The 25,920-nt window shown below is 34.5% G+C and overlaps 1 protein-coding gene across 3 annotated transcripts in view; it reads left to right on the top strand.

Annotated features, from left to right (window-relative positions):
• Positions 1–25,920, top strand: part of LOC132700175 (calpain-9-like) — a 119,912-nt gene that overhangs the window by 74,324 nt on the left and 19,668 nt on the right. For all 3 annotated transcript variants that reach the window (XM_060667342.1, XM_060667343.1, XM_060667344.1), the window contains one exon: positions 12,982–13,181. In XM_060667342.1, the coding sequence (XP_060523325.1) occupies positions 12,982–13,181 (200 nt within the window). The remainder of the gene's footprint in view (positions 1–12,981; positions 13,182–25,920) is intronic.

Genomic DNA, 25,920 nt, shown 5'->3' on the forward strand with positions numbered 1-25,920 from the left:
AAAGTTCCCAGTACCAAATTATATAAAGAAAGCGACACTTGGCCGACATTAGAATCAGATATTGAAAATAAAAAATATGCTCTTATATATAAACGACACCACACCCACTTACTTAACTACAAAAGATTTCTTATTCTGCGGCTTACGCTACTGTGCCTCTGTGATGTGTCCTAAATAACTTGTTTTGCTCATCTTGATGGTTCCCGCACATTCTCACATGTTTCAAATCTTTTCACCTCGAAAGTCCTAAGTGTCCAGGATTCGTAAAATCTAAAAGTCATAAAACATAAACGCATAACACAATTGCCTTCAAGAAACGATAATGTTTAATGATAGGATTTTTTAGAAATCTTTTCATTCCAAGAAATGCATTTCTGGCATTTTCTATTCTTCCGTTTCTGGGTTGAGACCACTCCAACATCTCAAATTTCTAATTTTTTAAACTTGTTTTATTCTTATTGATAAGTATACTGAATTTGAATTATTTGAAATGACCATCGCTTTTTTTACTATGACATCAATAAGATTTATACCTTGATTGTTCACAAATCTTTTTTTACTTTTGTTTTTCTGCTTTCTGATATTTTTTCCCTATATATTGCTATTTGTTCTCATTACAAGTTTCTATTGAGATTGATGTCCTTTTCCCCAAGTCCATGGTCGTGCAATAGGTTATTAATCTTTGTATGTCGTGCTGTAACGAATGCTTTTTCATAATCTATCATAAGTATATTTCGTGGGATTGATCTCTACATCTCTACATAATATTAAGCGCAAATAGCGCTGCTCCAGTTTCCACACTCAATCGGAAACCAAACCGTTGTTCTCCTATGTGGTTGGTCACAATTTTTATATGTTCCCTTATGTATGATTCTTAGAGTTATCTTCATTATATCGCTCAATAAAATTGAGTAATCTGTGAGCATTTATTGACTCTAGTTTTCTTTGGTATTGGAATAAAAGTATTAAAAGTGTGTGGTAATGTATATTTTATTTGGGTATTTGAGGTTGTGGAGGTGTATAGGAAGTGATTCAGCTCCATGTAGACGTTATTTTGTTCCGGGACTTTACGGTTTGTTGATATCTCTATTACCTGTTTCACCTCCACTACAAGTAATGTCATCGGTGACTCTTCTTAGTCTATCTCCCTAGTTATACTTCTGTTCTGCCATCTTCCAATGTTTCTTGTACGTAATTGATTCGCATTGTTTCTATTTCTTCTTGATCTATTTCTTGCTTGTTCTGTTGACGCGATTTGTTCTTATTTCCAGCGAATTTATTTTTTTGTAATTCTGGAAGCTCCTGCTATCTCTATTTATATGTTCTCTTCTTTCGTCTATCGTCATTCGGTCATCCATTTTTTTGGCCCGTTACTTTTGACTTGTATTATATTGTATGTATTTGTAAATTTCCACGAGTTTTCTATTGAATCTGTTGTTACTAATTGTGCGTTTTCTGCACAGTACATATGAAACATTATTTTCTTAGCCGTCGAAGCTTTGGAATTATTTCTATTCCGTAATTAGTAATTAGCAACTTACTGTTATTCAATTGTTTCTCAAGACTCATTTTTATTGAGGCATCATATAGATTTTATTACAATTTATTTCTTACCAAATACTAACATTATTCAATTTTGTTAGTCACTTGCGATGTCCAGCGACGAAGAAGTTCAGATTGTGGTCGATGGTCAAATTCAAATGGATCAAAGACTCGGACACATTTGCCGGTTGCTGCCAAAATTATAATTTTAAATGTGTTTCTGTTTCTGAAATCGACATCTGGAGAAAGTGGAGTATGCCACAGTACGTGACATAGTTGTGAATGGTGTTCAAGAAAGAAAACGCGGAAAGATCGTGGGGTCCCAAAAAGTCTACTTGACATGAACCATGCTGAAACAGAACCATAGAAGAATATTGTTTTAACAATTAAAACTTTACATGAAGAGTTGCGTACTGTTTTGAACATTGACTGTTATCAACAGACTTTGCTTGCATTCGTACGAAGAATTATTGTTTATTAAAAAACCATGAATAACAGACAAGTTTTGATGGAATCAAGAAGAATTTCGGAGTGGAGAACAAGATATTTGAGTGAAATCCACGAAATTCGTGCTAAGGACGTCCCAGTCATATATTTAGATGAGACCTAGTTTGATAGCCACGATACTGACAAGGGTGGACTGAGGATAACCGCAGGAAATAATAATAATCGAAGAATCTTACCCATGAAACTCTACACAAATCCGTCAACTCGTTTGGTAAACTACACTGCCTATGTTTCAAAATCGTTTATCGATCTCTGTTTCTAAAGACCCGCAAATTTTTCTTTTAATATTTGTGGTTGTTAGACGATTGTGCGTGTTAAGTATGTATTAAATACGGGGCACTAACTGTCCGAGAAACGTTCTCGGCCGACATTAAAATATGGTCTTAAATAATTATTATACATCATTCAGACCAGAATAATAACAGCTTAACGTTGGAACATTTACAGTAAACACTTATCGCGGTTTCCGTACCACATACCCGGTACCCACTCGGTTTTCGCACTTGACACTATTTTAATAATGCACTTTATACGCAGTTCCGATTACCCAGAATGGAATTACAGAAAATTGCATCGAATCTATCAGCGAGCGATGTACCTAACTGCACACCTCTAGGCGCAACCGTAACAACATTATCAAACAATCTCCGAGCGGCCTACATTTTACTAATTGTATCTACTACGAAACTATGTCTTCGGGTTTTGTCCGTCTAAATTCACGCACGTATTAAATTAGAACCAGCCGTAATTCAATTTCCAGTTAGATATATGGCGTTATTCGACAGCTTTATAAAATATCTAAATTTTAATTAAGAATTTATTAATGTGATAGCAAGAATCTTTAAATTAATATAAAACATTGATAAATGTCCAAAATTTTAATTTTTTGTTACAATCGGATCCAATTAATCGGTAGAAAATAAGGACCTTTCTAGGCTTACATATCAATGTTATCACATTTCTGTAATGAAAACTAACCAATCAAAATCGAATCATAATGAGAATGAGCAAACCAATTTTAAAAGAACAAAATAAAAGTAGGCTTCTGTAATCTATCAAAATAAAATTCAATTACCTCAATTAAAATATACCCACACCAGTTTTGCAAATGGAAACAACGCAATTTATGGATACTTACTTTTATAATGTTTAGTTGTCTCTTAATTTCATAGGGACTGCTTTTAATTTTGCTAGTATAAAAGAACACTGTAAAAATTTCCTTAAATCCCAATTAAAATTGCACGTTTTGCATTGCCTTCCACAAAACTCCAGCTCCACATTACATTACAAAGACAATAGTAATAAATTTCATTTTTTGAAAGATTCACAAATGAAAGGTAAACATTGTGAAGTACTTCCAACTGTTTACCGGTAGAAGCGCCACCATCGTAAAATAAACCCGCGAATAGTCAAAGCCTATACAGCGAGGACACGCGTGCGACTAGCTCCCCCCTTCCCCACGCCGCTGGTGCTACAGTTGAGAAGCGGAATCCATACGTGAACGGTTTCTGCAGATATTTAGTGGTTTTCGGTATTTTCAGAACTCTAAAAATACTTAAATGCGGGAATGGTGATACCATAGTATATGCAACTGGTTACTTTTTAAAAAAATGCAAATATTAAAACAGTTCTTGTGAAACTTTTCCTGTCGATTATGTTATATCATTATACACAAGTGTTATATTATACAATTATTATATGAAATATGTAATCTAAAATTCAGGGAATTTGTCGATCAACATTTAAAAATATTTAGGGCAAACAAACTAAATTGAAAGCTGCAAATCCTTACAATATTTAACAAACCACATGCGAAGCAAGTCTTTAGGATGCAGAAAAGCATTTTACGGACTATGCTGTTTTAGCCTTGAAAATTTTCATGTCGAAACCTATTTCCTCAACACTTTGGTATTGACACTTTCTAGTATGTACATACTAAATTGTGCCACTTATATAAAAAGCAACTCTAGTCCTTAGATATTCAGTGCAATTTAAGACAGAATCTTAACGTACAGATACCTAAACACCAACCGTCTCTTACATCAAATAGTTCTTGAGTTCTGGCGATAAAAATTTATAACAAAGTGCCTAAAGAACTGAAGGAGATAGTAAAACAAAATTCAAATGAATCATCCTGTTGGCTTCTTCAGAGGTTAACTGAAACTAGCTCGCATTTTAGTCTGTACCTGCTTATATATTGTTTGAAGGGACGGAGCTAAATGACTGATTTTCATATTTTAGATTTCTATGGGCTCTCGGATTTTTCGTTGGTAGAAGAATTGATTACATGCAAGAATTTTAGTTTTATCAAATAAAATGTTACGTCCGGTTTCGAGATTGTGTTCGGCAACTGCTGATGAGTTTAGTTGTCTTAGTCTTAGTGCTCTTTCATCTACTTTGAGTTAGTTGATATCTTTCGTCCGGTCTCTCCAATGTATTCTTTGTCGAATATGTATGGAATGCTGTAAACTCCTGGTCTCTCAAATGAAATTCTGTCTTTGGCGGATCGAGGATGCGAGATTTTTGGACAAGTGGTCAATCTCGATGTTTTGCTCATTGCTATTGGAAGGTTGTGGTAAAGTGTATTTTTTGATGGAACTCTTAATATCTTCAATGTGGAAATTATTAGAAAGAAGGGCAAAGGTACGGTGTTTTCTTTCTCGGTTCAGTGACTCGGGCTGAGATAGTTTTACGGTTCTGTAAAGATGATTTTGGCATTAAGGTATCGGTCTGTGTGCGTAGGTTTTCTGTAAAAACAATGACCCAATGTTAAGTCTGACTTTCTATTAATGAGAAGATCTAAGAATTGTAAGTTATTATAAGTTTCTAATTCAATGGTAAAACGTATGTTAGGATGTACAAAATTTACATGTCTAGGAAAATCTACTAGAGATTCTTGACCATGAGGTCAAATAACAAAAGTGCGTTTCCATAAATTTGGTTTTAGCTGTTCCCGACGTTTGTTCAAAAATTTGACCGTTATAAGAAAGATATGTTCCAGACAAGCATTTTTCAATTACGGTGATAAGGTTTGATTCCAGATTCTCTGATTTTAATATATCTGAAATGATGTTGAGAGTTTCAAGAATAGGGACTTTAGTAAAGAGGGGTTCTACGTCGAAACAAACCCGAATATCTTGTGTATCTAATTGCTCAATGAAGTGAAAAGAATTAAGTACGAAACTATAAGTTTCCCTGTAAAGGGTTTTAATAAAGAAGACATTTAAGCTTTATACCCTAACATACGTTTTACCATTTAATTAAAAGCAAATAATAACCTCCCATTCTTAGATATTCTTATCAATAGAAAAACGAACCTAACATTGGGTCATTCATTGTGTTTACAGAAAACCTACGCACACAGACCGATACCTTAATGAAAATCGTCGGTTATCAACTGTTTTGTTTACAGAGCCGTAGAACTATCTTAGCTCGAGTCGCTGAACCCAGAATTAAAACACCTTTGCTCTTCTCTCTAATAATTATCACATTAAAAATATTAAGCTTTCGATCACAAAATACACTTCACCACAACCTTGTTGCGCCGTCCTGTTGACACCATATCTCCTGGACATCATGGTTATTCAATTCAGGAATGAAAGAGTTAGTAATCATAGCTCTATACCCATCACCATTGACTGTAACGTTCTGGCGATAATCGTTTTTGAAGAAGTACGGACCAATGATTCCACCCGCCCATAAAGTGCACCAAACAGTTAGTTTTTCTGGATGTAACGGTGTTTCGACATACACTTGAGGATTAGCTTCGCCCCAAATGCCGCAGTTTTGTTTGTTGACGTAGCCATTCAACCAGAAGTGCGCTTCAACGCTAAATAAAATTCGCTTATGAAAATCGGGAACAACGGCAATCTCGTTTTGGGCCCATTCGACGAATCTACGCCTTACTTGATGATCGTTTGGCTTCAATTCTTGCACGAGTTGGATTTTGTAAGCACGTAAACCAAGATTCTTCCGCAAAATCTTCCATAAAGTGGATGGACACAAATCCAATTCCTGTGCTCGATGGCGGATGGACTCAATGCTACGCTCTACAGCAGCAATAGCTTCTTCTGTACGCACCGTACGGCGTCTCCGGGGATGCGAGTTATCAATAAGAGTAAACGTGGTGCGAAAACGTTCCATGGTTAATCGAATTAACTACTCTGATGGACGATTTTGTCGACGATAAAGTGGACGTAGTGCGCGATACGTATTCCGCACAGAACCATTACTTTCGAAATAAAATTGCACTATTTGCAAGCGTTGTTCAGGCGTGGTTCTAATCATGATGAATTGCCAAACCAAACCGAGAATAAATCACTTGACAGCTGTTAAATCGGTCGGCATCTTGAACAGTAATGCCAACTTAAAGTTCTATACATCGACAAAAAACACCCATTAGCTTGTCAAAATTCTCTACGGAATAAGCTGGTATTTTACACCCATCCCTGATTTAGTAAAATTCATCATTCGGAAATTAAAGTGTTTCAGAAATCTCTCACTAGAGGGCACTTTACCTAGAACATTTTTTTATTTTTTTTTATTTAATTAGATTCATATTGCAAGGTAGAATCGATTGCCTTAAGCAGAATCACAAATCTTCAAAAATTATTTTTTTAAGTCGTAAGTGTTATCGTTTAGTCACAATTCGACTTTTTTATTCTCGGCTCGAATTTTACCTAGAAATGTGATTTTATCTATCAGGACTTAAATGAAAGTTGAAAAAGTCATTGTCACAATCCGTTAAAAATTAGTTTCTCTTAAAAGAGCTTATTATCCAACTACTACTGTGATGGCCCATCAGGAATATTCAAATACTGAATATCGCATTTTCGCTGCGGAGGAGCAAATGGAAATTCCGATCAAGCACGACGACTTTATATCGAGGCTTATCCCAATAGAAACGTTCCATCTGCTAAGACAGCTATCAACATACACAGAGGACTTGGTGAAAGAGAATCTTTCAAACCTGATAATATGAATAAAGGGAGACCAAGGTATAAAAGAACTGCTTCAAAATATAAATGCTGACCTGTTAATCAGTTCGACAAAACTAGCTGTTCAGGAAAGAACTGCTTGCTCAAATCGGACCTAACATTGGGTCATTGTGTTTACAGAAAACCTACGCACACAGACCGATACCTTAATCCATTATCACAAAAATCGTCGGTTATCAACTCTCTTGTTTACAGAGCTGTAAAACTATCTCAGCCCGAGTCACTGAACCCAGAATTAAAACACCTCTGCTCCTCTCTCTATTAATTATCACATTAAAAATATTAAGCATTCGATCACAAAGTACACTTCACCACAATCTTCCAATAGCAATGAGCCCGAAAGCCACTGTTGTCCTTTCTTACATTCAAAACATCACTGACCACATATCAAAGGTTCTAAATAAATATAACGTCAAAACCAGATTTAATACTTGGCCAAAAATCTTTGATCCGTCAAAGTTAAAATTCTGTTTAAGATGCCAGGAGTTTACAGCATTCCATGCAAATTCGGCAAAGAATACATTGGAGAGATCGGACTAAAAATATAAGACAAAGAAACTTATCAGCAGTTGCCCAACGCAATCACGAAACCGGACATAAAATTTTATTGGATAAAACTAAAATTCTTGCATGTAATCAATTCTTCTACCAACGAAAAATCCGAGAGTCTATAGAAATCTATAAGCAACGTAAGAATCTCAACCGCGACTCAGTCATCCAAGGCGGTGTTTATGCCACTCATTTAGCTCCGCCCTCCTCAAAACATATATAAGCAAGTACAGAGTAAAATACAATCCAATAGACTATGGACGTCTCTTTGAAAAATTATATTATTTATATTTGCATTATACTGATAATATCCAATACTCGTAACTCAAATCTTATGGAGGTAAATCTCTCTTTATGTTTATCTTATTAGTTACATTATTAGGCTGTTTATAACAGAGCGTTGTTATATCTAAAACGCCTCGCAAAATATTCGTATAACTGATGGACGAAGGTCCCAAAAATGAAAAGAATCATTTCCCTAGCCAAACGTAGCCAGCTTGCCGGCGTAGCACGGGTAAACCCATAATTTCCGTAATTTTTCCAGTCCTATCGAACCATTAAGATGGCATCGTTAAAGCGTCCCTTGTTGACTTTTTCCCAACACCTCGAAAGATCTTCTATCGGCGCCCGTCGTTAACCAGAAACGCAAAATTTCAATTCTTCGTTAGTCATCGCGTTATCTCATCGCGAATCTTTATGGTCCCGAGAGTTTATTACGACAAAAAAATTGCCTCTTACATCGGCATTGAGTGGAAGCGCTTCACGTGTGTGTCGTGTGGGATAAAAACGGAGATTAGAAGTGGATTAGACGCGGAAATAATAGAAATTCTTGAGACGGGAGTGCACTTATACCGGTCGTTCGGAAGATACACATCGAATCATGAATTATTATTGCAGATAACGAGCGCTTCGAAATTTAATTTAGTAGAGTGCAAACAAGTTTGTTTCGTAAATAACAGCAATCGATATCGTTTCATATAAAACGGTAACGACACCTTAGTTTTGAAGCTCGAAGGTTGCGATTGTAAAGGGAACGGTTCCGCTTGGATTTCTGCTTATTATCGGGAATAGAATTGTCGATTTTCCAATCCGTGGATCATAACGAAATTACTTAATTTGATTCAGAATAATAATCTAGATTTCTGTGGCGATTATGGACGAAGCAACATGACTATCATAAAAAAAATTGTCTTTGTCACTATATATTTTTCTTATTTTATCAGAAATGTGGGTAATTTATTGAATTTAGTAAGTAAAACTAATAATTAATAATTAGTAAAACTAATAATTAACGGGATCTAAAAGGATGAAGCAATCCTGTCCTTACTTTATGTAAACCCATGCATCGAGAAATATATGCTATCTAATAATAGTTTTATTCGTTACCATTACTTACTGTTACAATTACCCTCAAATATAGATAGAATGTTATTGATATAATCGTTATTCCCTTGGATCCTCTATCGTCGTAAGCAAATACTGTACAGTACTTAGATCCCCTAACTCGCCAAATTTGTTTGCGTCTGATTATGACAAATAATTTCCATTATTTATAAATAATTGTCATACTAAGCAATCAATACGTTTCAAATAAACAGAAACAACCTTTCAAGTTTCGAGTTCTAATAGAACGCAATTTTTTATTTTTGTCGAATAATAAATTAATAGGCTCCGGCAGTGGGTCATTTTGTGGCATGCCAAAATTATTTTTTGCGGAACCTACGGTGCTTAACTTAAAAGTTTAAAACATTTAACACGTCACAAATCGTTTAAAAACCATTTCCTGATATAAATTTTGCGAGAGAAATAGCTGGAAGTGTTTAGGTATGGCACATTTTTTACCAAATTCTTTGCATATAGCTGTTGATCTTAAAGGTAGATGCTTATGTACGTACTTGAAGTCAAATTAGGTTCCAATGTTTGGCACGTTTAAATGTAAACATTTATTTATATTATTTTATTATATTTATTCATTTATTTTTATTTACAACATTTCCAAAAAAGGAAAACATACCCATAGCTTATCAAACTTGAAACTAAAGTATAACAATACATATTAGTGGTATAAGAACCAACAACCGAGAATCGTCAAAAGGTAATAGACATGGGTTGCTTGTTCTGAGGGGGTAGCTAATCCAAAAAAATCGACTGCAATTTGCAAACCTGAAAGATCGCGAAATAAAACAACCAAGCAAAGCAGCAATCTTGCGCAAATAATATAATAATAATCATAATAAAATTGCTACTGTGCTGCTGGAGCGAACGAAGCCAAACAAACAGCAGAATTAGAAATAGGGAGAAAAGAAACAACATTAGTGGACGAGCATTGAAATAAATGATCACATATCATCTTGTTATAAATTTACGCATATATTGTTTTTAACTGAACTAATGGATATAGTAAAATCATTTATTCCCTAATTATTAATTGTAAAAGCTGCCCGGTAAAAAAACTCTTCTTTGTGCTTAGGTACAGTTAGCAAATGTTGTTAACCAATATTTATGTTATAAATAGGATATATTAGCTTACCAGATATATTAGCTTGTCATGCAGATAGGATGAACATTTCTATTTGATTATGTTATAAAAGCTGAATGCAGAGCACGCCGCTGAACCATAGAAAGCCATCCCAAGCTTATGGAAAATTTTCTGCCTCAGCCTAATCCCATATATTAGCCGCGTACAATAATTTTAAACTTTCTGTATGTGAAATTAAAACTGTATATGCTGTATAAAACACAGCCCTGATGGTGCTTGTGATATATTTTGCATTTTTTATGGAGTGTATTTAAGGACCTTGTGTTTATTCGGGATGAAGTTTGTTGTACACATTTCTGACAATGCTATCTATTCGCGGGCAATTTCAGAAAAATATTGCTATTAGAGTAAGTAAGTATTTAAGGTAAATAAGCGAAGGACGAGATAAAGTAAATTGTTTTACTTTTACGCGTAATCTAAAATTGTTTGCGAGAGTATTTCACATTCCAATCGAATTTATACCCAAGAATTTTATCATACACATTTCGCATGCAAATCATTTACGGTATCCTGATATAGACAAAATTTTCTACTGTTTCGATTGCAGCGCGCTGACATCTTTCCAAATAGGTACGTAATAATGCAATTCCTACGCGTTTTAGATACGCTCACGATTTCCATGTTTGTCGTTTTAAGGCTACTCCTTTTAATTTACCTAATGGGACTTATATGATGTGTGAAGACATAAATTATTTATTAGATAACAATTTCGGTTGAGTGGAAGAATATGTGCCGCAAATATCAGACGAAGGAAGATAAAATGTGAGCAAAACACAACATGGAAACGGCGCCTAAAATAACGAGCTTTAGACATATGGTGCCATTTCGACACAGGACAAGCGACATATCTATTCATTAAATGTGAAATTTACGTCGCTGCATATGGTACAGGTGTCTAGGTTGTGTCATCATTACTTAATTAACTGGCTCCAACTTTCTTCTAAATATCATCATTATTGTAATAGTTCTGTGAACCGAATTTTTCATTATGGCGACAGAAACCGTTCCGTCCACTCAGATATCGTTAGTGAATTAATAAGCTGTATTTAGTTTGAGTATACTTCAAGATCGAGAGGAGAGTGAAGAGAGTGTACCAAAATCTAAAAATGTATAGAAAATGCAAAATGCAAAAAAAAAATTTAGCGCCCACTGTTAACATTTTAAAATCAAAGGAGACGTTTCGGTTGAGGGCCCCGCAACCAGCACTGGCTGCAAATATACCGCCATATATTTTTGCCTTGCCTTGCTGTTTTGAAGACATGCAAATTTATGTGGTACAACCTAAGGTTTCATTCGGGCTCCAACAGTACTCAACTTATATTCTAGATAGTTTTCCATATCATATTTCACTGATTTCACATCTCGCCGAGCTCCGTCCAACCACTTTTTATATTGTAGAGGAGCTTTTGGAGCATTCACAGATTTTTTTTTAATTTTGTACTGGGCGCATTTGCACATTTAAGAACAAAACACCACTTTCTGTTTGGCACTTTTAATTCCGATAGAGTTCACAAAATTTAACAATTTAATTATTATGTGTATCGTAAAGCCAGCCGGCCAACTAGTCGTCTGTTGTGTCTGGCTATCAAAAATTATTTTATCGTTTTTTAAGAACGAAATCTATTGCTTTCAGTTAAAATAAAAAAATGTTGAACTTACCTATTAAGGTATTATATTGTAGAAATGGATAAATGCAATGTTATCGTCAATAAAAAAGGAGATAAGTAGAGGCGCCACAATTATCGGGACAACAGTTACACCCACATCTAGCCGTTTAGGTACATGGGAGGGTTTTTGGAATGTAAAAGACAGGAAGCAGAAGAGTTAATAACTGTAAAATAAGTGTAAGGGGATGAGTTTAACAATATGTATTCTATGTAACAATACATGAAAATAACCAAAACTAACCCAAAAAATAGGAGGATTAAGATAGGTAAAATTAGCTGTCAGGATATTAAACAAATTTCAAGGAAAAGAAATCTAATCATATATAATTAACAGCATAGGGAGTAAAAACGTAAAAATTGATGGAAGCTGCTAAGAATGAAATACGGGCAGACCAAATAGTTGTCCTGAAAATATAATTGGAAATGTCTATGAAACTACGAGTAAAACACGCCAATGTAACAAATAGCTGATATCAAAGAAACTATATCAGAAAAAATTAAACATCAAAACAACAAATGTGGTACGGTCACCTAGGATGCGTGTACTGCAATATCATTAAATCTTATAACGTCAAACAAAATTCATAAATTTGGTTCGATCAAATAATATAACTTGTAAGTGCAACGCCCGCCATCTACATTTAAAAAGCGCAACTGGGCAATTTATTTTCTTGCCACGTAAAGGATCCCATGGTGCCAGTAACGTAGCATCACAGATATATGAAAAAGTTCCCCTTGCACAATAGTGTGTTCACTCATTTGCAACATTGGAGATCTATTTTTTGCCGACATTTTCCATTTAATGAAATAAATTTAGTCAGCTTTGCTTCCTATTACTATTGAAATATTTTTAACTGCTTACCTAATTTTTATTGAATTAATTTTTCTAAACTTAAAAACTAAAAAAAAACTTCTATGTACGTGTTATTAGAAAAAATGTTAGGCTGACGACGCAAAAGAAGATATTATGTAAATTCGATGTAGGTTATCAAATCTTTTAAAAAAAATGTTTTTGTAGTCCTAGGTGCTCAAAAACTAATTATAACTTTCCAAAAAAAATTCCCCATCATCTTTCTATACCAAAACTGTATCGTAGCCTCATTTAGTACCTTGCAGCTTTAATATATCATAATAGAAACTTGGTTTTAATTTTATGTGTTAATTATGGATTTCTTTGCAGGAAATTTGCCAACGCCCACGATTTATAAGTGACAGCCCTTCGGAGTCATCCTATCGTTTCACTGTAGAAGCCGGCGAGTTGGGTGATCAATGGCTGCTGGCCGCGGTAGCATCTCTCGCACTTACACCGAAGTTTCTAGATAGAGTCGTACCCCCTGACCAAGGGTTTGACGCTGTCAGTTCGTACTGTGGAGCTTTTAGGTAAAAATGCATTTTTTACTTTGGTTGTGCGTCTACTTTTAAAAGGACCATATTGTGTTTCGAGGTATAGATTTCACTGGAACAGAAGAAAAACTGAAATCCATGCCCAGTACCAACAGTAAGATCTAAAATAAAAACAATAACGTTGATAAAACTCATCCAAAGTCTACCTCCATCCTCAATTTAATCCTGCAGGAAAAATTTATAATGTCTTTGCACCAGACCAGATATACAGGTTGATTCTGTATGAAGGCAGAACCTAGTAGCCTTAAAAATCTTTTTGGTAGAAGACTGTTTCTTTTTTTTATTATTCCAACATTCGTTAATATGATATTGCCATGTCAGGTTTTCGTAATTTCCTAATTCAGGGTACTTATTTCAAGTGCTGTAATTTGGTGGTGCTGCAGACTTTCTGCCTTTTAAAAAATTTCTAACTGTGATTAATATAATATATTATTAATTTTAAAAAAATAGTGAACATGTTTTACATATTTTTTAAGGGTTTGCTTTGAGGTATAGTCTTGTTATTGCCCTTAAGTAATAGATATAGTAATAGACGTCTGGCACGTTGCATTTTTGTGTGTGGGTTCACGATAGTCGTAGAAGACTCCAATTGGAATGGAGTTACCCGCAAGATCACCAGATTCATTCATTGAAGATATATGATAGATGATAAGCGTAGCAGGCTGAGTCGGTTGGTATACCTTTATAACTAGCTATGGGACATGGGGCAAGATTATCCTGAGCGAACGTATTACAGACAGATATTGATCATGTGCCACGAATATTAATAAAATGTTTTATATATTTACTGGGGCTTGAAATTTCTACACAGTATATTAAAAGATCAATTATAATTCGTTTGGGCAACTCGCGCGGGTCAATCCTACAACCCGGAATAAATCAAAGCGAAGTTAAATACACAAACGATCGCGATCGCCGATAAATTGAGGCGTAACGTTTCATCAAAATCGGCAACCGATTTTCAATCAATATATCATAGACACGAAGATAATCTGTCAATGACGAAATCCGTACCAAAACCACCTACTAGTGTAACAAATAATCTATTAATAATGTAGGATATGAAAAAAAGCGACCGTGAGAAGCGCCACGATCGGTTCTACGATCTTTTAGTACTTTGCGGCCGATTAAACTGTGATTTTAGCCGAAGATTTTCACGACTCGAATATTTTGTTCCGGGGAATTGTGAAATATGATCCCCATAAAGCGAAGTCAAAGACACCTTTATGGGATCGTATTCGGCTACGAAAATATAAATATCTTGGAAATGATTGCCGAATAAAACGGTATAAACCGTAACAAGTATTAAAAGTTATAAAGTTTATGAAAGGCCGATCTGCCACTCTTAAATTGCGCTCAAGGTGGGGAATATTTTGCTTGGCGTAAATTGATACTCGGATATTCTTAAGTAAGTAGGCGATGCGTAACTTTGGTGACTGGTTTTTCATCATCATTTTCTCCTATTCTGACAATCTTCCCCACTTATCGTTATGGTCTCCTTTTCCCGCTTCTTGCAACGTATTTCGTTCGTCATTCCGTGATATAGAAGTTTCCGAGTGTCTTATCTTATCGCTAGTTGTTTGTAGCTAGTAAGTAGGTACTTACAAACTACAGATTAGAGTTTGGGAGAACTACCGTTCAGGATCTACTGAGCGATAGTGGCTCCTCGGTGTAGCTCGTTACTTCTGGCTTGGTTATGCATTTTCAATAAACCATAACATTCTCTTCTCTTTTTCAACCTTCCTTTCATGGCTTGGTAGTTCTACTGTCAACTTGGCCGATGGCCTTCTGCGGAATTGCTTGTTGTTGTCCTGGCTTGTACTTAAACCATTGCCGAGAATTTTTTTTTATCCGTAAGAGGAGGGTTCTGATCCAATCATGTGCTTTAACCAGTCTTTTGTCTTCGCGCACTGTTATGAAAAAACTATTTTGGATGTTGCTTTTACGGATTTGATAGGTTTTATTTCCGCTTGGCTAACGTAGTTATAATTGCATCATCACGTCTCTTGTACGAAATTATTTGTGCTCTTATTGGTGGGCCATTTTCTAGTCTTTTTTGGTTGGGATTTGCTGTTGATAATCTTTGACAGAGCAATATTTTGGTGCAATTCTGTCCATCGGCGGCCTTGTTACCTATTCTCGTATTTGTTGCCATGTCCAGTAATTATCGCTTTGTATGCGAACATCCAAACTCAATATATTAAAATAAACTTCCATAAAATAAATCAATAAATCAAATAAATATTTACAACTGTCTTAGATTTTGTGAATGCACAACATTACTAATGATGGACAAGCAAGACTGAAGGTAACGAGAGGACTTGAGTAGATCCCAAAAAATCTGCAGTATTGATTTTGGATGGGCACAAGAACCTTGTTCAAGAAAATATTTGCCTGAAAATTGGGAATGAAATTATAGTGCCTTTAATTGTGAATAATAAACTGTGAAAAATGGAACTATAAAATGCAATATCCGGAGTATTTTGAATATGCAGAATTCAAAAATGCTAACAGTAATGTCTCTCCAGTTTTGGAGATATTTAACCATTATGGTACTTTTTACTAACCCGGTATATTGCCCTAAAACAATCATGTTAATAATAATAATAATAATAATAAATTGCCTTTATTGTTGTATATTGTGATATACAATTATACAGTAGAGAAGAGGCGAAGTCTGGCAAAAGCTACTCCACTTAACCTATTAAATGTTTAAATTGAAAACTAAATAGGAAGTTATAATTACATTGATAAATTAAATATGGTATAATAGATAAATGTAATAGTAATATGGAACAATAGAAAGTTATTAAAAGTAAAAATAAAAAGAATAATATTGAAAATCAAATTATTTCAGAAGTTAGTAGTTTCAACCTGAAATATTTTTTAAAGAATTTAATTGAATGTAATTTTACTGAGTCGGGTATACTATTAAAAATTACAACAGCGTTATAAGAAAATGATCTGCGGAGCAAAGATAAACGATATCGTGGTATTACGAAAGTGTAATTTAGCTCGTAAGTAGGACGGATTGGATGTGCTAATAATTTGGAAAATCATAGACGCCAAAAAGTGATTGAAAGTACTGTCAACTTTTAGCCAGTTCCTGGATTTTGTGGGAAATCCTATCAAATTTATGCAAGCCGAAAATAAATCTGCAACAGCTGTTTTGAATTTTTTGCAGTCTATATTTATTATTTATTATTATCACAGGCACATACATTCGGAGGGTCTTAAGGGAGAGTTCACAGATTCCCTAGTATTGTGTCACCGAGAAAAATGATTGAGAACGTTCTTCGTCTTTTATGTGTATTTAAAAGAAAGTATTCATAAATTGTATTCAGAAAGTAATAAAACACGGCGCCTTCATTGCCTGAATGCCAAAATTGTCTTTCAAAATCTGAATCCGAGGCACATCTTTAAAACACTATGCTAATTCATCTAGGATCACTCAAGCCCGTCTCTCTAAAGTCAAAATTAAAAAGTTCGATTGATAATTGAAAGATGGATTTAGGAAGTTTCAATTATCTATAGGCTAGCGACTTTTTCCAATTTTGTTACCGTCTTGTTAACTTAAAGGTATTTATTATTATTATAACCAATACGATCCATAAAAGAAACCCAAACTAATTCGTTTAAGTTATGCCGTTGCAATCCGTCCGACTAAATTCTTTAAATTTAACATTTGTCTCGGGCAAAGCCTGTAAATGAGGAAATCATCGGAACAAACCTTTGCACTTAAAATTTTCCACCGCATTCCGAAAAGAACGCCCGCGAATCCTTTTAACGGCCGGCAAAGATTTCGCATACCGAATACACCCCATTATTGTCGAACTAAATATACGGCCAAATCTTTAAGAGATAAAGTACGCCTGCTAAAGTACACTAATTGCACCGTTCAAAGCGGGCTCGCGGCCATCGCGCGTCTATTTAAGCAAATTTTACACCACCAGTAAATTCTAGAAACAAAGAAACAGCGCTGCGCACCACATCACCATTAGTTGTGTTGGTACATAGACTTTACATACCGATTTAATTCATGTTTATCACGTCGTATGCCGTACGGGGTTATCCTCTATCCTTTTATCTCGAAAGATGTTCGGTTTACAAAAGAAAGTATAGTATAGTAATTTGACTCAAGAGTTTATTTGGCAGGAGCGGAGCGAGTGTTTAATAAACGAGTGCAACACGAATACATTCACTGACATGACCGTCAGAACCGACAAACGTCAAAATTCAAGGCTTGGGAAATATTTCCGAAAACGCTCGGTTGCTTCCAAACCCGTGCGGTAAAATCCCGGAAATGTCCGAAGTGGCTCGGATTCGTGGGAAACGAAACTGACTTGGTAAAGTGACACTTCCCGCAAGCTAGATCGGTGTGTAATTAGCTATTTTACAGACGGGAGTAGAAAAAGTATATTAAATAGTATTATTTTTAAAATATATATATAAATAAATAATTAAATAATGGATTAATTTAATCAGAAAACAATACAAATGATCATCATTCTGGCCCCAACAATGGAGTAGCATTTTTTATGTGAAAAAGAAAGAAAAGGAGAAGAATCAAGCAGTAATGGTTACCTATAAGATACAAAAATAGGTTATATATATTAAATAAAAATGATCCTTCAAACATTTTTCTTTTGTTACGTGGTGGTGAAATAAGTATACAAAATCATAAAAACAAATTATGGACATCTGTTTGATATACATACTGGATGGACACGTTTTTTTTTTTAATAAATCTATGGTACATTTGTTAACAATATATATGTACCATATATAGTGTTGGGACTGGTGTCAATTGACCGGTCGATTGACCACTAGTCAAAAAATGTTGTAAATAACATCTAGCAATTATGTTATTTATCGCTATTTAATAATAATATGTATTTTATATTAAATTATTATGCGTTTGTGATGTCTAATTTACCTATAACCTATAAAATAATTATAGATTTAAGAAAACAAAAACAAAAATCTGTGTACTCCTTATATGGTTAGTTGTTGTTTTCTTCACCTCGGACTAAAAATTATCGAAATGGTCAACAAAAGTCGTTAATTAAGATTTTTTATACAAAGAAATTATTTACTTATTCAAAACTATAAACGAATCCTTATGCAAAAAATTCTCCAAAATTCTTCAGGATGCAACGTCATTTTGGTCATAAAACGTTAAATATTCCAAAAAAAAAAGGTGAAACTCATCTATAAAATAAGCAAGTTGACAACCAGTTCGGCTAAGACCGGTTATCTCCCGGAGGGAAACCATGTATATAATGCACATATCGCTCAACTTTCTATTAAATTGAAATTAAATGTTATGGTATTTCTAAAATAACAATGACAATTTCAAGAAAAATTGAAAACTTCAATTATTTTCTTCCACGTTCGGTAGAAACGTTTTTAGCAAACGGGCATCGACGAGTGTAGTAGTTTTGCGGTACTTAGTAAACTTAAAAACGAATTTGGAAAATTCTAAAAATAAAACTTTAAAGGAAGCGACAAAAACATTTCATCGCTAAAGTTGCTTTGACATTGAAAAAAATGAGGATTTAAAAGCGATAATGGCGTCGGTTTATGTTTAGGGGTTTGTAGAAGGATAATTTTGGCAGGTCCAATTAATTTTTTTGAAGACAGGTTTCCCAGATTTTCGAGATTCTCTCTGGACATTTTATTCTTGAAATTCTAAATTTTCTATAAGCATATTTTTCGGATTTTCCGATATTTCACTAAAATTGGTCGCAGACAATGTGGGGACTTTTAGTAAAAACAAGTCGTTGCACTCGCGCGTTGTGCCATTTTTGGATTCATCATTCTTTTTGCGCTACAAGGAAATGGCTAAAGCCGTTTTCAGGTAAATAAAAAAAAATGTTTTAATATAGAAAGTTGACGCTCAAAACACAAAACACTAATTACATGTCATTCACATTTTATTCCAACAGCTTACCGAATATGGGAAATTTAATTGACCAGACCACATCTAACCTAGTCGTTGCGTTGGCTAGAGTTAAATACCTTGTACGAATTTTGGTTGGTTAGACACATAAGGTGGGATCTTCGAATAAACAATATCTGCACGAAACTGAGGCGACTGAAAACGGTGGGAGTGGGATAAAGTGACATTTTATATAATAAGCTCATTCACTCATCATATTCCTACACGGACATTATTATTAGTATTGATAATTATGTTTTTCCTTCCTAAGAAACGTTCTTTTTAAGGACATACCACTACTGAAATTGCCAAAACGAGTTCGAATACAAACCAATTTCCAAGAGATCACAAAAATCATAATACAACTAAAAAAAACTTAAAAGTCTGTTAAACACAAATTAGTCAAGTTACACTTTTTTGAACAAATTACAACTAGAAGGTCACTTAGGTGCAAAAAATGCAACTGAGGTGGGTTGGTTGGATTTTAAAACACCCTTTGGAAATTCTCGTGAATAATTTTTCTAAGAAGAAAATCAACTGAAGACCAACAGTTTACTTTGGGAACAATTTTATGCCGATGTGGCTATGGTTGCGGGTGCCTTAGGGTCTGTTATATTTTTTACGCACTAATGCTATGCTTTTACGTACTGAAAATTCCGCAAGAGCATTTTTGTTGAAAATTATTCGTCACGTTCATTGCTCATAACCAATATAGCAATTTCTTAAAAACTGTTGGTGACAAGTTTATTGCACTCTCCCAACGAACCAGTGGTTAAAGACATAAACCAAACACAAAAACTAGAAAGAAAATTGGCTCTTTACAAAAACTGGTATTCAGGATAAATTTTTCCCGAAATTATTGTTCTCCTTTTTGGTGAGCTTCCATACTTCACATTGATACAAGAAAGATGGCTTATCACCGTTATGTACACTCTTCTTTTTGACACTCCTTGACACGTTCTTTGCTCGATAATAAAATTAATAAAATATAAAAAACCATAAATATAAACTCATAATAAATGATAGCGATAATGATAACAGTAAAATTATAATAAATAGTGCTTAGCTTAACTTGCGGTACATGGTTATATATTTTTAAACCATATAGAAATCGGCAGCAATTATTTAGCATTTTTTGAAAGCTGTGTTAGTTCTCCGACGATATTCAACGACGTAGACAAATTAAGATTGCGAGTTTAAAAATGTCGCATGTGCCTAATTGACATTTTCTTAGCGTCGCGTTAATTGCCGGCAGAAACATTTTAAAACGTCATCGACGCCACGGGTGACACGGCAAGCATCCCAACGACGTATACAAATCGGTCATCAGTCACGGTCGGTACAAGTACCATCGTTCGAGGACAGTCGAAAGCCGAAGGTTCCATAAATAAGTCAATTATGGGCTTATTATGGGCTCGTCTTCCACGGAGCTAACGCGGGAACTGAAATGTGACGAGCGGTTACCAGGAATCCACCGATTTTTTCTTTTTTATAAATAAAACGCATTTTTCTCCGCAGAGGAAGCGCTCGGCTACCAGCAGTAAATGATGCTCTACAAAAGATTCAATTTGTTGCAAACATATGGCTACATCGGCGTTCTGTTTGTTCGGAGCTTACTGTAACTCGTTACGTTTATTGGCTATCAATGGAAACCGAGATTTGCAATTATTACACATGTGCCGCCGCGTCTAACGGTCTCGCGGTATTTCGTACAGAACGCGATAGAGATATTAAACTTGAGATTCTGGCGAGCTGGATAGAAGACACCAGAATAACAAAATTGTAGTTCCTTGTTGTGGGTCCTACCCTACCAAAACCAAAAGAAGGTTTAAATGGAATTAATTTTTTTACGCGCTTGCCTATTAGATTCATAACAAAAGAAATTAAATGTTTCTTCTTCATGGCATGCCTAAAATCAGATGGCGGAAGTCTTCTTGAGGGCTAAGTTTCCATTCTACCAATTGTTGCAATGCATTTAAAATTAAAGGAGCCCAAACATTTTCAATTGGGTTCGTATCTGGACTTATCGCTGCCTACTCTAAGCCAGGTAGATATTGTTAAGTTTTGCCTTTGTCCGGTATAATGATAAATCAAAATAAACTTATCTCCAATAAAATCAACAGAAGCGATAATGAAATCTTCCAGAATCCAGTGTGCCAAACCGTAGTGAAAGAGCTTCTCGGTACGATGTAAAATTTTGTGTGTGCCTCCAAAAAAATTAAATCCTACTCTAGCACTGGAGGCATATTTTGAAAAGGTTCTTGCATCTTTGCCATATCCTCTCACGATCATCATCAAAATGCGCCTGCAGACACTTTCCTCCTAGTGTTCATGATTTCTGGCAAACTTAAGTATGGGCCTGTTGCGGGTCTATAACTAGCCATATTGTCTTCTTCGGTCTGTTCGCTTAGGTTTGGTATTGTTTTCAAGCGCCGTCATGCCCATTCAAGAATAATATTTCATTTTTCATTCTAAAAAAGATAAAGTTCTAAAATTTGGGAGTTTCCATTTGAAAAAATAGTATTTTATGCAACAAGTGCGGCAAACGGCATTTGACTCACGAGTTTATTTGACACGAGCGGATCGAGCGTTTAATAACCCAGTGAATTAAAAAGTTTTTCTACTCCCGTCTGTAAAATACCTAATTACGCACCGATCTAGCGTGCGGGAAGCATCACTTTACCACGTCAGTTTCGTTTCCCATGAATCCGAGCCACTTCGGACATTTACGGAATTTTACCGCACGGGTTTGGGGGCAATCGAGCGTTTTCGGAGATATTTTCCAAGCTTTGAATTTTGACGTTTTTCAGTTCTGACGGTCATGTCAGTGAATGTATTCGTGTTTTGCGAAAATGTACCCACAAACTAACGGTCGTACAAAAAGTATAGTATGCAACACGTTGGGTAAACTTTTTAAGTCACTCGTTTATTAAACACTCGCTCCGCTCGTGTCAAATAAACTCATGAGTCAAATGCCGTTTACCGCACTTGTTGGATAATATAATAATACCAAAGGTGTTGCATACTATACTTTTTCTACGACCGTTAGTTTTTGGGTACATTTTTGAAAAACAATACGAGTACTTTCACTGATATTACTCTCAGAATTGACAAATATCAATATTCAAGCCGTGCGTTAAAATCTCCGAAACATCCGATTGCTTCCAAACCCGTGCGTAATATCCCGGAAATATCCGAACTGGCTCGGATCCGTGGGACAAGAAACTCAAATGTTACGGTGACGCCTGCCGCATGCTATATCGGTGTATAATTAGGTATTTTACAGAAGGAAGTAAAAAAAAATTTTTTAGTTTCCAATTTCTTTTTTTTTTTTTTTCATTTTTTGTAGATAATGATGAATAGAAAGGAATCTAACAAGAAAGTGAGCAATAAAGGCTTATTAATAAAAAATGAATTTCCTTAGAACAAATATCATCAACTTCATTAAAATTAGCTTTATAATTAACACGATTTTTATTTTGTTTCTGTTTAAAACTTCTCATTATTTCTACTTAAAAAAAAAACATAAAAATGGTTTAGTTTCCATTATCGTTCGTAAAAATCTACCTTAATGAGGATTTTTTTTTAATAAATTGGGAAACGCATGTAAAAAATCACATTAAATAATATTAATAATTACATTTATTGAAAAAAATGTTTTATCCTTTTTCTCAAAACAAAGAGGAAAGCTGTGACGAAAATAATTTTCATATCAAGCAATTATACTTAAGTAGAGAATACCAAATAAGTACTCTGCTCGACACGATTTTTTATTTGTTAGCGTCAACACGCGCATTTTATTCTTTAATATGCACCAGAGAGTCTACCATTTGGGCTTTAGAGAAGTCCAAAAGCTTGTCGTTTTCTATTGACTTTCTGTTCACGAAAGGGCTTAGAAGACGCTCCAAATTTCAAAACCTCATTTGCTTGTGTCATATTATCTCAGAGACACATACTTATCAAGAAATGGTCTCAAAAATAGTTTCAAATTATAAAAAAAAAGTTAAAGAAACACAAGTTGGCGACGAGGAAAAAGGAAACATAATTTCGCTGGTAGTTAGAAGGAGTTAGTAAAAAAAGGTATTTCGACCACTATAAAAAGGTATTAGTTAATTAGTTAGTTTTGGTTAGTTAGTCATATTAAATAGGAAACTAGACCATAGCGACAATGATGCAGTTGAGAAGATTAAGATTATTATTATTATTATTGTTATTAGAAAGATGAAAAAAAATTCTATCTAAGGAGTCATAGGGATTATTTTTGTTTTTATGTTGATGTTATGTTTTATGTTGATATATTTACCTAAAGAAGCGGGCAGGGAAAAATGAATTTGAGTATCTTATACCTACATACATTTTCGATATATATAAATATTTTTACATTGTCACACCTAGTTGGAAAATGTTCTTTAAAATACTTAAACCTATTGTTGTCCGTTTGCTGCAGGTGAAAAAACTTTGAGAACAACACGACCAAAATATGCGCTTTCGCGACGAAACAACTCCAAAAAAATTTGAACCCAACGTGAAATCCCAAGCAAAATAACAGCGCAATAAACTCACTATCAGCCACAAACAATAAGTTGTAACTTGCAGCGGCGGTAACGTTCTTTAACAGAGAGATCAATAATGTTCGTTTAAAGATAACCGATTGCAACGGATTTATTGTGACCTTTGGGACTACGGCCGCATACATGCATAATTCGGCACAAAGCAAATGACTTACTATTATGTTTTCACTTGTTCGTGGATGCAAAACAACTTGCATTGTTAGTTTGTCTAAACAGCTAAGCATTGACTGCTGCCGACCATGCCTTCTAGTTTTTTGTATGTAGATATAGTAAATCGTTTTACATTAGACGGAACACTGGCAAGAACAATTAGTTTAAGTTATAATCAAATATTTAACAGTTACAAACATTTTTGGGGATTTTGCATTTTTGATATACCTAACAAACTCGTTATGCGGATGCAGGTGAAAAATATTCTTATGAATAAATTTAAGACTAAAGCTTTGAGAGAATTGAAGTAAGACAAAAAAATCAAACATGACTAGTTACTATATGCTATATTACCTGATCCTGCTTTGTCTCGTTGACACTACTAGTATTTCCCAAATATGCTATATTTTTATGCCACTATAGGACCTTGTTACCTTTATTATAGAAATTTTATTTGAATTTTCAAGAGCATACAGCGTACTTCAGTTTTAGGCGTAAGTAACTTCTCGAAAGAGATGAAGAGTTGTTAATTTAAATTAACTTACAAGTATTAAAGTCTGGTTCTCTGGCCTAAACGGCAGGTACACTTATTATAGCCATTTAAGTCAAATACCAAGAAAATTACTGTCGTATAGGGTTAAACAAAAAAAAAGAATTCGGTCAGTTTTATTGCTATCATGAAATCGCGGATAATTCTCCAACGGTCATACTACAAAAGGAAGCAAAAAGAAACAACGAAGTGAACCAGAAAACGTACGCCAATCAAACGTAGACTACAACGAGAAACAAAAATGCAAGTGCTGAAAAGATTCAGAACTCCTTATTCCAGAAATGGTCTGACGTCAAGCGAAAGCACCAAATAACTTTGCGTTTGCGCGACAGCACCAGATTCATCGTCAACAATAAATTTACATATTGTATTAGACATATCAGCAGAATTCGTACCATCTGAATGGTCCCATTACCATTATTAAATTCCGCATATCTGTCTTCTCGGAAGCTTCGGTGAGATAACGCCGAATGAACCGTCCCTGAAAAGTTAGATGTCGTCGCCGTATCTCGAATCTGTTGCGCAATTTGTGATCTTGTTAAACAAATTAAGCTGGGCAGCCATGTAGGTAATTTCTTGTATTTTGTTTGCAGAAAAAATGAAGCTTTATGATGTTCCCTTGTCTTGCTTCGGAGAAGACGTTCGGTCAGGGACGTCTCTGCAATTGGCGGAATACCAGTTCATACGCTGTGATAAATCAGTTATTTTATGCATTGAAATTATATCTTAACCACAAATATTTTGAAAAAGTGGCGAGGATAAGATCTGTGCCTACGAAAACATCATTCTTCAGTCTCGCGAATTCCATACACACATTTGATCTACACCTAAACCAAAAATGTCATTTATACAGGAATTTTAAGATTCCATGATTTTTTTTTCTAATTTTTCTAGGCAATACTAAAACAAACGTGTCACAATACAAGTTAGAAGGTAAATGAATGACTATCGTACATTGATGCCATCAACAAACCATCAAAAATGATCCGATGATGGCTAATCGGTTTAAGAAGATTCCGTAGGCGTCATCAATCATTTATTATGTTGTTCGTTAAATTAAAAATAATTTTGGTCTTAATAAATTATTTACTAAATCTTGTTTAATAAAAGGGCTAACTTCTTCTTGAATGTTCATGCATCTATGAGTGTATACTAATTTCGGTTATAACAAGAATTTTATATTTAGAGAGATTAAAGTCCATATATAGTGTTTTTATTAGGAAAGAACTGCTGGCATGTTTAGCCATATATTATTTAAGTAATTTAACTTAAATATCTGGGAGGATGTGGATTCTTTATTGTTAGTAATTAGATATTTGTTTTATTGTAAGTTATGGGAATATTAACAAGTCCTAATGATCACTAAGATTGGGCGTATCTTTGTAACTTAACTTCACAGTTAACAGTTAAATTGTAATAACCGTATTTATTAAAGATTTTTAAACTTGACTCAATATATCGGCGATGTATTTATTTTAATAAATAAATAAAAGTGTTAACAAC

Source organism: Cylas formicarius, unplaced genomic scaffold (genome assembly GCF_029955315.1).
Source record: "Cylas formicarius isolate icCylForm1 unplaced genomic scaffold, icCylForm1.1 PGA_scaffold_3__17_contigs__length_32017465, whole genome shotgun sequence".
In the NCBI taxonomy this organism is placed as follows: domain Eukaryota; kingdom Metazoa; phylum Arthropoda; class Insecta; order Coleoptera; family Brentidae; genus Cylas; species Cylas formicarius.